At 41.9% G+C, this 12,740-nt stretch overlaps 2 protein-coding genes across 3 annotated transcripts; one reads left to right on the top strand and one right to left on the bottom strand.

Moving 5' to 3' along the window:
* Positions 1-17: 17 nt before the first annotated feature.
* On the bottom strand, positions 18-6,756 carry ubqln4 (ubiquilin 4). 2 transcript variants are annotated; one of them, XM_048261189.1, is made up of 11 exons: positions 6,574-6,756; positions 5,475-5,626; positions 5,134-5,300; positions 4,778-5,040; positions 4,270-4,428; positions 3,416-3,653; positions 2,724-2,863; positions 2,534-2,617; positions 2,251-2,366; positions 1,786-2,112; positions 18-1,476 (listed from the first exon to the last, which is right to left on the bottom strand). In XM_048261189.1, exons 1-11 carry the CDS (start codon positions 6,718-6,720, stop codon positions 1,458-1,460), a joined length of 1,812 nt encoding a protein of 603 aa, XP_048117146.1. In that variant the 5' UTR covers positions 6,721-6,756; the 3' UTR covers positions 18-1,457. The 2 variants fall into 2 exon arrangements, with proteins under 2 accessions (XP_048117146.1, XP_048117147.1); XM_048261190.1 differs by having other exon boundaries at positions 1,786-2,017.
* Positions 6,757-10,714: 3,958 nt separating this feature from the next.
* On the top strand, positions 10,715-12,708 carry LOC125306226 (1-phosphatidylinositol phosphodiesterase-like). Its single transcript, XM_048261457.1, has 3 exons — positions 10,715-10,742; positions 11,020-11,065; positions 11,362-12,708. The coding sequence occupies exons 2-3, from the start codon at positions 11,022-11,024 to the stop codon at positions 12,221-12,223; spliced, it is 906 nt and encodes a 301-aa protein (XP_048117414.1). The 5' UTR covers positions 10,715-10,742; positions 11,020-11,021; the 3' UTR covers positions 12,224-12,708.
* Positions 12,709-12,740: the final 32 nt, after the last annotated feature.

Here is a 12,740-nt window from a genome sequence, read left to right as displayed (position 1 = left end):
CGACATGCAGCAAGAGGCAAAGTTGAAGACATTTTAATTCACATCAAAATTCAACTGTTAGTTGCATTAGACTGCTGTAAGCTAGCCATATAGTTGGTGAACAGGTTGAAAATAAAGCATCATAGCTATCATGCTATTCCGTTACTGGCAGATCTTAAGTATGATGCTGCATCAAATGTACAAGTTTTTCTTTTTTTTTTTTTTTTCCAAGCACAGCAGCAATCTCTTCTATGTCAAAGAATAGGGATATGGACAAAATAAAAGTTGTAAGCTTCTTAACATGGCTCTTCAGCTTAGAAATATTTATTGATACCTTGTTACATTCTTAACCATACGGAAAAGCCTCAACCATAGTTTCATGTACACCTGTCAGTAAGCAATGACTAAAGGAGATGACAATGCCTTTTTTTCGAGTAATTATATCTTTTCTTCCCATTCCAAATCCATTCCTCTCTACAGAAGCTGAAGTGTAAGCAATCATCTGAGTCAGGGTGTTATGGTGCTCAAACAGGGATTCCAACATCCTCATCAATATTAGATTTCAATTAACACGTCAAATGTCAAGGAATTCTCAAAGCAGTGTGAAATGAGACGGGGTGGCACAGGAAGGAAGAGAGGTGGGAGAGAGGCGGGTGAGGGAGAAATGTCTACAGCTGTTGCAATAAATACTGATCTTAATCCAGCATGATCAAGGAGAGACTGAGAGAATTAAGATGAAGTGAGCATTCTTACGAAACACAGGGAGTCTTTGTTCTAAGAATTAAAAAGGCTTATTTCCCCCTACAACGCCTCCTACCACAAGTACTGCCTCGACAGAGAATTTTACGCATGTACGTTTGTCTCAATCCGAAAAGGAATGGTCGGCTAAGAGGGAGGAAGCACAGAGGACAAAAGTTCAGCTGTGTGTGTATCATCTTGTTAGGGTCTCAGCTGTCAGCGAGCAGAGGGGGGAAAGATGTTAGTATGACATCATTTCATACTGATTACTTCGTTGGTTTGCCCAGTTAATTTTAGTTTTGAAAACCCCAATTCCTATGATTTTCACAGATCAACCAGAGGGGACGGGAGGGGGTGAGGTGGGTAAGAAAGGGTGGGAAAAAAAGAAAAGAAAGAAAAAAGGAAAACAGAAAGAAGATGAGATGCAATTGGAATTCAGTCTATTCAGGGGGGTTGCTGTTGTAGATTTAGTTTGTTTTTTCTTTTTTTTTCTCATGTGGTGAAGGATTGTGTTCATTTCGTTATGATCTCCCCCATCCATCCATCCATCCATCCCTCCCACTGCAGCCCCCCTGCCCCGCTCCGGGCTCTCTGGTGGCCGAGGAGTTAGGAGGGCTGGGAGCCTAGTAGTCTTTCGATGGCGGCATTGATGTCTCCCCCCGTGGCAATCAGGGCCTGCAGATTGGCCTCGCGGTTGATGAAGCCCATGGCGCTCAGCTGCTCCAGCTGCTGCTGAAACCTCACCTCTGGAGTCTGGGTCTGCAAAGGTCAAAGGGCACATTTAGCTTAGCTCTTATCCTTCCACCTTTTTTGCGCTATGGGTACACGCTCTATGTGATTTTTCGATTACTGTACAATAAATATATATATTACATTTACATACACATATGGATGTCTGAACTAACAGTAAATGTCTAAATGAATGTGCATGTTCTTTTACGTTATCCATTCATTTTCCATGTTGCTGTACTTGTTAGTGGCATCAGATTTTTGCTTCAAGGAGCCAAATTATACTGGAATCTATTAAAAGAGTCTAATGACACTGGCGTCTCCCTGTTTAAAACTTACTGATGCACTTCCTCCGGCAAACATCTGTAACATTTGCTGCATAAGCTGCTGCTGAGTGGGGTTGGCCCCAGCAGCGGGGGTGGACCCCTGGCCCGAGGGAGGAGGCGGGTTCTCTGCGGGCGCGCTGCCTGCTGCAGGAACAGGGGCACCTGGGATACCACCTGGGATACCACCAGGGATGCCACCAGGGAGACCACCTGGGAGACCACCAGGGAGACCACTGGGAGACCACCTGGGAGACCACCTGGGAGACCCACGGGGATACCGCCAGGCAAACCACCAGGCAAACCGCCAGGCAAACCGCCAGGCAAACCGCCAGGGACGAGACTGTGGGGGAGGAGGAACAATTAGCCCAACCAATGCTGCGTTAAGTGATGTTTGCTTTAACAGAATATCCAAAGTTAAAGTTAAAAAAAAAAATAAAGAAATAAAAAAAAAAAAAATAAAGAAATAAAAACTGCTTACCTGGGCATGAGCCCAGGGCATTCGGTCTGAAGGGTCTGCAGGCCTTGCTGGATCTGCATGAGGGCCTGCATGGCCCGTGGGTTCGTCATCACGGACAGGGCCTCTGGGTTCTGCATCTATGGGTCAAACGAGGAACACCACGTGTCAAAACGCCATTCAAATGCCGTGTGTCAGAGGTCGACTAGTGGGAAGGTTCATGAAAGTTGAACTTTGTTCTGACAACAACTGACTGATACAGCGAGAAAACCACAATAGTGAGTGAAAATGGCAGGGCGGCTCTGACCTGCTGAAGAAACACGGGCAGCTGGTGTCTCAGTTGCTCCTGTAGTTGTGGGTTACCAGCAAAGAGGGGATTGTTCATCAGAACCTGTAGAACATGGAGACATTATGATACAAAACCCAACAATCCACCCACACCACCAACATGTTTCCACAAACCCAACAACAACAAGTAACGGTGAGACCTCACAGACCTGTGAAGCGATATCTGGGTTCTGCGCCAGAGACTGCATCATACTGCGCATGTATGGAGCAGAGAGCATGTTCTGCATCAGCTGTGGGTTCTCAGAGATCTGCTGCATCAGGCTCTGCATGCCAGGACTGTTGAAAATGCCTAGAGACATATTATGATTACTAAGCTTTGCACCATTAAAAATATATGCTAAATGAAGTTCATCATCCACATTCCAAGTTCCATGGTAAAAAAGATCATGAAACTTCAGCATATGCACCTCTACAATTAAGTTTCTTCACCGGTGCTGCATTACATTTGCACTCGTATTTTCTAGTTACGAGCAGGAAGTTGCAATTGGAATGTCCCCTCAAGTCATAATTCCTACTTGTTAACTCGTTTGAACTCAGAGTATCCGGAGTTCCAATTTCCAAGATGGCTGCGCCCGTTAACAGTAAAGAGCATCCACTGTTTATTAGCAGTTCTATCCTATTTGTGTCTCATTAAATCAGTCATAGAAACAATAATGTCCAATCTCTCTCTCTGATGCTATGTTGCCACAACTTGCTATATCAGGTAACAATCGCTAACAACAACCAATTGCAAAAACACAGTGGCTAGGACTATCAGGAGCAACAATGGCCAAATTAGCAACAATGGCCAAATTAGCATACAATACAACACTGCCTGTCGTCAACGCAATGATGCCACTACCGTTTCCAAGGCTGGCTGCATCGACGCCCAGGGGGTTAGAGACGCTGGGGGTGGTTCCGCTAGTCGAGGAGCTGGTGGAGGAGGTGGTGGTGGTGGTGCCAGTGGCCCTGTTCTCAGTGGAGCCGGTGCTAGAAGGGCCCCAGGGGTTTGGCAAAGGCTCTCTGTTTTCTGTCCTGGAGGGCTGAACCCCAGAGTTTTCTCCATTTCCTCCCAAGGCAGAGAAGGGGTTGTTTCCAAACTGGACAAGGGAAAGTTTTGTTAAAATGTGGGTGACTGAAAAGCTGACCATTCATAATCTCCCAATGCAAACTTGCTGAAGTTAAAATGCAAGTAAACAAATAAAAAGAAAACAATAGGTCTGCTTTTCACAACAGAACAATTTCTTGTTCAATTAGGACATAGAATATTGTTACACAATAGCAAATGTTTATATCAGACAGGAATGCACTTACATATCGTTTACAAATGGAAGTGGCTGATTATCTGTAATGCTGCATCAAGTCTGCACTAGCTAAATGTTGTGTTATGTGTGGGCTGTGCCATTCAGAGATGGTGCTATGAAGGCCCAAAACATTTGAAAATGGTTTAGATATTTTTTTTAAAGAATATATTTGTTTCCTTGCCGCTAAAGGGCATGATTAACAATAAAAGAATGTTAAGACTCAGCAAATAAACAAAGGAATACCAGCACGGTTATCAGCCAAATTGTTATTTAAAAACAGGATTTCACAAATTGGTACATCCCTAACATTAAATAGATCAGTTCTAAGGACATAGCATCAATGCAAGTAAGCCCATATGCAACACATATCAATCTGAACACTGAAGCACATTTAGGTTGAATAATGCATCACCTGTTCTCTCGCAGCACTGAACATGGGCTCCTGAATGTCTGTATACATCCTCCTTAGGGCATTGTATCCACCTGGGATGCTCTCCAGGTTGCTAAGCGCCCGGTCCTGGTTACGCATCATCTCTTGCATCATAGCTGGGTTCCTTGCCAACTCCATAGTCTAAGCGGGTCAAAAAGGTGGGAGAAAATTGGCATTGATTGTAGTCAGCCAAAAGCATAGTATTTCTTTAATGCCTTATTCATTCCCTTTTACCTGTGTTAATTAATTTTTACTAAACATTAAAAAGCATGCCCTAATCCCTAACAGTAATAATTTATTAGCCTATTTTTATATATCAAACCAGCACCATCTGATCACTTTTGCTTTGTATATCATAAATGGAAAGCCTACCATTCTGTTGGATTGAAATAACCACATAAAGTTTGTCTGCCGAACGGATAAATAGATACAAGCACCATGCTGCTGATTAAGAGTGTGCGGGCAGTGCTGCTACCCCATCTCTGCACACCTGTCTCATGAGCTCGGGATTGTTGAGCATGTGCGAGATTTCTGGGTTGCGCTCCATCAGCTGCTGCATCTGTGGGTTGGCCACGATCATCTGCCGCATCAGATCCGGGTTGGACATCATGTTCTGCACCAGTGGGTTCTCCATGATCTGCGACAGCATCTCCGGGTTGGACATCAGCTGCCGCTGCATCTGCTGCTGCAGCTCCATGAAGTTGGCTGAGCCCATGCCCAAACCTGACAGATTGGACAGGTCCCCAAACCCAGCTACAAACACACAAATGGGTCTACGGTCAATGTGAGAGCCTCAAGCACAACTGTACTGAGCTTCTGTGATGTGACAGGCAGTGTAAAACTCACACAGTAGGTTGGCAGGCTGAGCAGGGGCAGGAGATGGGCCTGTGCCCTGTGCCGTGCCCCCGGTGGACGCTGGACTAGGATTGGCAGAGCCAGTGCCACTTCTATTCACAGGTGGTGTGCCAGGGGTGGTGGACACTGATGCTTGTGAACTGCCACCTCCCGAGGCTCTGGAATAGCATTTAAAAAAAAAAAACGTCCGTTACCATTTTCCACTTATTACAATGCGACATTTGAGTGTGCCGTTGGTACATGGAGGTATATAGAAATCTCTTAAATAAACAAGACAGTAGTTCCACCAGTACCAAAAGAGGAAGAAAGCAACAGTTTCAGCACAAGCTTACTTTTGCGCGGTTTTGATGACGAGGTGGACAGTGAGTCCATCTTTGATGCCGTGTTGGTTCAGCGTGTCACCGTCTTTAAGGATTTTTCCAGCAAAAATTAATACCAACTGGTCCTGTTTTGCCTTAAATCTCTTTGATATTTCCTCCTTAAACTACCAGAAAAAAACACATGAGAAAATTAATTGACCTAAAGGAAGAAGAACGCAAGATGCGCAATACAGTGATCATAATGAAAGTGGCGTCAGGTGACCCATGAAAACAAGTGTCATGACAGGGGCTAGCTTGTTAACATAGTCAACGTTATCGATGGTAGCAAGGTATTTCAGTAGGGTGTGAATGACTGGTTAGAGGAGGTAAAATCACGATCATGCCTAGAAATCAACCTTCCCATCCTTTGTTTCAACTACTATCTCCGAAAAAATGTGATACTCATTGGCTAACGTGTTAACGTTACCTACTGATCCAGATAAGATCAGATCCGTCGAGAATGTTCTCTTTGTTAAATCGATGTGTACATCTGATTTTAACTATTTCAGTCGGCGGTTAGGTTTGGCAAGATAAACCATTCACCAAGCTACGATACGTATTCATTTTATTCGGGAACCATAAAAGTCATCGTGAATCGTTTAATAACCAACACCTAGCCATCAACAATGTCTCTCCTACCACTACGAAGAACCTTCCGATTGGCTGCCGCCATAGCCGGCTAACATTACGCCGATACACTGGTAGCAGCATTGCCTAGCTAGCCGACAGCGTCATGACATACCATTTTTTATACCTTGTAAATCCTCATTACTTCTTACAATTAGCCATTTTCTTCACGTCAACAGTCTAACATCACCACAAAGGGCACCACAAACAACACCAACAGCTGCTAAATTTAACATAATGTCAACGCTACACGCCCAATTGTCCGTGGTAAGTTAGCTAGCTAACAAGGTAGTTAGCTTGTTAGCTTTCTATCCCGTCAAAGCTAACATTAGCCATCATTCAAGTTGCATAGACAGTCAGCTAACAAGCTAGGCAGGTAGGAAGGTTGCTAGCTACTCAGGAGGCTAACAAAACATGATACACTTCTCGTTAATCACTGAAATACCTGCGCAACAGACGAATCTTCAGATATAGCTATTTCCTCTTTATCCTTCGGAGTTTTGACAGTGACCATGATAATGGTCCCGCTGGTGGCAGCATTTTCCTCGGTGTTCGTATTCACGGCAGGATCTGTGCCGCTGTTCTCCGCCATCTTTACTCCTCTTTTACTTCATTACATCACCGGACTGACAAGAATCAAAAGCTGAGTTGGAAGTTGCGCTACCTAGACTTGTTCAACAATTCCGAACTCTAGCGGTTGGGAGGGAAATTGCGTCTGAACGAATGTGAGCTGCTCTGCCTTCAAACACAAGTTTGAGCAAAGTGTGTTTGGCTAGACTCTTTAAATTTTAACAAACAGGTCAGCAGTGTTGTGAGTGGGAGTTTTTATCATCTGAGAGATGTCGCTATGGTAAAAGCAGTTTTATCCCAAAGTGATTTAGAGCAAATTATCCATGCTTTTATCACTAGGCTAGACTAGGCTACTATAAAATGTACTCTGTTTTAACCCAATCCAGCATGGCCAGATTGCAGCTGGTGCAAAATGTGGCGTATTGTGTGTAGATTGATGACATTTTTTTAAATCCATTTTAAGATGAGTCTGAAAAATAACAAAATGTGGAAAACTTGAAAGGGTCTGAAAACTTTCCGGTTGCTCTATATTTCTTCAAATTGGAATTTAGAATTTAAAATGGAATTTTGCTCAATTTAGAAGTTTTAGATTTGTGCTTCAAAATTATCTAAATACTTCAAGTTGATTATAGATAATTGAATATTTCACAATTATCACAACCAACACCAAACAATGCACATATTCAATTCAATTTAATTTAATTTAGGCTAATTTAAAAATACACTGCTTACAATTGGACATTACTATATCAAAGTAGAATTATACAAGTAGACAAAGGAGGGTTTGTTCTTTATATAGGCTACAGTCTATGTGTCAAACAATCCGGTGCAACCAGGCCAGGACAGACATTTCAGAGAAGAAGAGAACCCCCGCCACCCACGCGTTGGTCCCCACGGAACCACCAGAGGAGACTGTAATCAACATCTCAGACTCTGACCTGACGGATACAGAGAAAGCAGTAGCCTACTTCGGAAAGGACTCTCGTTTGCCCCATCTAACTATATTGACTCCTTCTCACTGAAAGTGGACTCGTTTACATTTTTTAGACAGCTACACTTGAAACATTTCTTTTCTAGGCCCAATGTCCTATTGAGTAACAGTATAAGCAAAAACCTTGATCAGTGAACCTATTAGAGAAGTGACCCCTTTCAAGAAGAAATCTAGGTTCCTGCCGTCTTCCAATTTAAATCCCACCATCACTTTCAGTCAGCTAGTTGATCAAGATATGGGCAAACTAAACATGCTGCGCCCTTCCAAAAATAAAAACTTGACAAAATGTGAATTTGATGCGCTACGCTCCTTGGAATCTAGAGAGGACATTAATATTCGTCCCGCTGATAAGGGGGGCGCTGTTGTGGTCATGGGCTTAAAGAACTATAAGTGGTATATTGGAATTACTAAATGATGAAAAACACTACCAACCCCTTCCCTCTAATCCTACTTCTAGGATAAAAGAGTCGATTTATGAATATATTGATGCATCTCATAAAAAAGGTTGGATTACCGATAAAGAAAAGGCTTTCTATTAAGTGATCACCCGGATGTCCAGTATTTTATGGTCTACCTAAAATTCACAAATGACTCATTGACCCCCCTCTACGGCCCATTGTAGGCCTATCTGGCATAGGGAGCCTCACTGAGCCTCTCTCACAATTTGTTGATTTCTTTTTAAGACCGTATGTTCACAATCTACCATCATACCTTGGGGATACAACAGATGTTTTAAATCTTATAAATAATTGGAACTGTGAAAGCACTGATATCCTTGTGTCTTTGGATGTACAAAGTCTTTATACTTGCATACCCCACCACGTAGGTCTACACGCAATGTCATTTTATCTTGCCAAACGTAGTGTTTATGTGTTGCCGCCATCAGAATTTCTTGTAAATTTGATCGAGATTATTCTTTCGAGTAATTTCCTTAAATACTCTGATCAGTTCTATCTACAGCTACAAGCGACTGCAATGGGTAGTGCCTTTGCACCTTCATATGCCTGCCTAGTGATGGGTTATTGGGAAGAAAGATTTATCCACAATACTGAAAACAACCCTTTCTACTCCAAAATATCATTATGGCGCAGATACATTGATGATGTCCTTCTGATAAGGGCACAATCCATGAGCTAAATAGTTTTTTGATCTATGCCAATTCCACTGCAGATTATCTTGCTTTCACACTGGATAATAACAACAAGTCCATTGACTTTTTAGACCTTACTATCTAAGGACGAGAGCTAGGCTACACCCTACAATCCACAATTTACCGCAAACCACTTAGTCGGAAAACTTTGTTAAGAGCGGACAGTAATCACCCGCCTCATTTAATTCGCAACATACCAGTGGGCCAGTTCTTGCGAAATTGTAGTAGCCTACTACTACTGACTTCAATTTAACAGCAGCCAATCTAGCGCATCGTTTTGCACAACGCGGTTATGACCAGACTGATATTAACAAAGCATGGGGCAGGGCTTTAGATAGATCGTGCCTTACTGCTAAAGAAAAGAACGAAGCCACAAACAACATCTAGGCCATCTTTTTCCACTTGCTACACCCCAACAGGACACATAAAAAACATTATTCGCAAACACTGGCATGTACTAAAAAGTGACCCGACACTACCGGATATTTGCGCTGAGCCACCCAGATTTATATTTAGGCGCGCTCGTAACTTCCGCGATCGATTGGTCCACTCGGACATGACCACCCCACCTCCTATCACTTGGCTATCCTGCCCACCACAAAGTTTCTATAAATGTGGAAATTGTGCACAATGCTCAAATTCGTCCAACACAAAGTACTTCTCTCACCCTCGCACTGGCAAGAAATTTCTTATCTCTTCATTTATAAACTGCAACACCACACACGTAATCTATCTTCTAAAATGTCCCTGTGGACTGGCTTATATAGGGCAAACAAAACGCCAACTTAAAATACGGGTATCTGAACACAAGACCTAGCCTAGAAATCTAGACGCGCCTCTACATAAGACCACCATTCGCACCCAAAACATATGCCATGGCGCGACATTACAAGGAGGCCAATCATGGTTCTCCGGCATCTTTGAGATTCTGGGGAATAGAGAAAATCACAGCCCCACCCAGAGGTGGTAATATTATTAAAAAGCTCCTGTGTAGGGAAGCTTATTGGATACATGCACTTGGCACTTTAGAACCTTTAGGCCTTAATGATGAATTAAATCTATCATGCTTTCTGTAAATGTTAAACTGTTAATGTTAAATGTTTCTCCCTATTATATTGTGAACTATGTATGCTTGTTTATACGTATGCCTGTTCGATCATTTTAATTACTTCTCTGGTTGGGCAATTTTCCTTTAATGACTTAATGTTGTGAGTGTAGCTCCTTGGAAGCTGTGGGTGTATCTTCAGGTAGCCAACGCCCCCTTTTATGCTCAATCACACCTGTAGGTAATCCTTATCAGGGCTTTACCCCCCATTCCTTCCAAGGACTCTGATGAAGATGTGACTACATCGAAACGTATGTTCTGCACCTTTTACTAAATAAATTAGAATTATACAACTTTCAACTTAATATTATCAAAAAAAGAGAGAAGGGAGTACATTACAAATACAAAACTTTCTAAACGTGGGGACCCATGGGCCTATACATTTCTAAACTGCATGCCTATTTCCAGGTTCACATTAGGCTCTATGGGCTGGCGAATATGTGCCTTTAGCTCTCCCTTTATTGTCACTGTCACTGCAACTGTGATAAAATTTTGATGAAAAAGGGAAACCTTTAATATGATAATGATAGGCTAATGATATCGGCCAAGTATAGGGCCTCTAACAACACAACCAGAACGTCCATAACTAACTGCTCATATCCTATAGTCCTACAAGCCTCCATTTTTTTATCTGGACAAATATGTGGCCAAGCCTCATGTCGTTGACCTTCACTTTAAGGTTGTTTAATAATTAATTCTCCTTGGACACACCCTTTTTCAAACACTGTTAAATACGTGTGAGCACCATCTTACAGCACACTAATTCAAAGCTTTGTTTGCCTACAGTCTTATGAGAAGGTAAGTCATGTTGTCAAAATAGTATTTGAGGTTAATTATTTAATATGCTGAGCCATTATGGGCCAACTTGGACATTTATGTCTTCTTTTGTTGACAACTATTGGAACTAAATGTTGGATAACAGCTAAGCTATTTTGTGTATTCAACAAACGATTAAAGAAAGAAAAAAATGATGGGCTTCCATTGGATATGGTTGTTATGGTTGCATAGCCTATCTGAATTTGATTCATTTTATCAAGTAAGCTGTGAGTAACTTGGATTTATGCGCAAAACCCAGATATGAACAACGTCATTTGGAAGGTTATTTTTGTCTCATTGCTCATGTAAGTAACCTATGAACGATGGAGGTATGTGAATTATATTTGGCTACAAACACATGAGTTGAATGAGAAATGCTAAAAACAGAACTATAATTATATTATTCACCTTATTGAAATTAATGTTAGAATTCATAGTTAATATTTGCTATTAGTTGGTGCATGAACAAAATCAAGATAAGCTTATCACTATCGGAAATTCACAGTTCTTTATCAAACAATCTGTTCCATAAACACCTTCAAGTCCTTGATGAGTGCTCCAAGATCCTAGAAAAAAAATAACCCAGTGTTTGATCTCACAGGACATTTGAGCACATGAGCTGCAGTGAAGACCAATCATTTAATGACGCCTCAGTGCTTAGACTACCACAATCATATCACATTGACTGGATGAGATCCATTGATGACAACAAGTTGATCTCTGACATCACCATTCCCGGCACCCATGACACCATGGCCCTTCACGGTGGCCCGGCTGCAGAATGCCAGGCCTGGTCATTGGCAGATCAGCTAAGGGCAGGCATACGCTATCTGGATCTCCGGGTGTTTGCCTTTGACCATAAGCTCTACATCATGCATGGTGTGATTTATCAGCACACTACATTTACTGATGTGCTGAGCACTCTTCGGGACTTTCTAAAGGAGTACAGGAGTGAAGCTGTTTTCGTGAGGGTAAAACCAGATGGCCAACTGTTTGATAAAGATGAGGTTGAGGGGTTGGTTGAAAAGCTCATTGTTGGTGATGAAGATTTCTGGGTTGAGTCAGCTATACCAAGGATGGGTGAGGTTAGAGGCAAGATTGTGTTACTGCAGAAAGACAGCTTTAAGTTAGGTATTCCAATTCTGGGTACTGACAAGAAGGGTGACTACGAGGTTACCCACATTCCTGAGAAAGAGCGTATGATCGAGACACATTTGAAAGAGGCTGAGGGAGCCTGTGGTGGTGGGGATTATGTTGTACTGTCTTACTCCAGTGGGACTGGCATTGGCACACTGGAGGGCATGTTTTTAACGCCAAAAAGAGTAGCTGAGAAAATTGATCCTTGGTTCTATGGCTATCTGAATAAGCTTGACCCAGAAAAGGGATCCTGTTTTGGCATCATTGCCATGGATTTTCCTGGCTTAAACCTCATACAAACTGTGATCAACCTAAATACATTTTAGATGTTATACCAAATGTGTAATCACTAATCAAATCTATGCAGAATATAATATATAATCAAAAGACTGCATTGTAGTCAGCATATGTTGCACAAATACAAATCCATTTGCATGATTTTAAACCGTGAGAACCTTTCAATCAAATAGCTTATCCTCTAATAAAGTGATAGTTGAGGGCACTCTTGGAATGTGATTTAAAACATCAATTGTTGTTTATTCAGGGAAAACTGACTGAGCATTAAGCTCTTTTACAGCAATGCCCTGCGTTTACAAACAAAGAGAATCAAACAAAAACAATTATGTAGACAGATGAAGACACAAATAAACAAATAGACCCACAAATACAATAGATAGAGCGGCGTGACTCGCCAGCATAACTGTAACCCAGAACACTTATTTTAAATAAGGCTAACAAATAATAATAAAATGTTTAAAAAAAAAAAAAAAACTAAACAGATGTTTAACTCAAAGTTGTATCAACACTTGATCATGGCCAGTTTGTCATGTATTGTGTATGGTG

Source organism: Alosa alosa, chromosome 13, assembly GCF_017589495.1.
Source record: "Alosa alosa isolate M-15738 ecotype Scorff River chromosome 13, AALO_Geno_1.1, whole genome shotgun sequence".
Classification (NCBI taxonomy): domain Eukaryota; kingdom Metazoa; phylum Chordata; class Actinopteri; order Clupeiformes; family Clupeidae; genus Alosa; species Alosa alosa.
The sequence above is the reverse complement of the archived record's forward strand: the minus strand, read 5'-3'. Positions and strand labels throughout refer to the sequence as shown.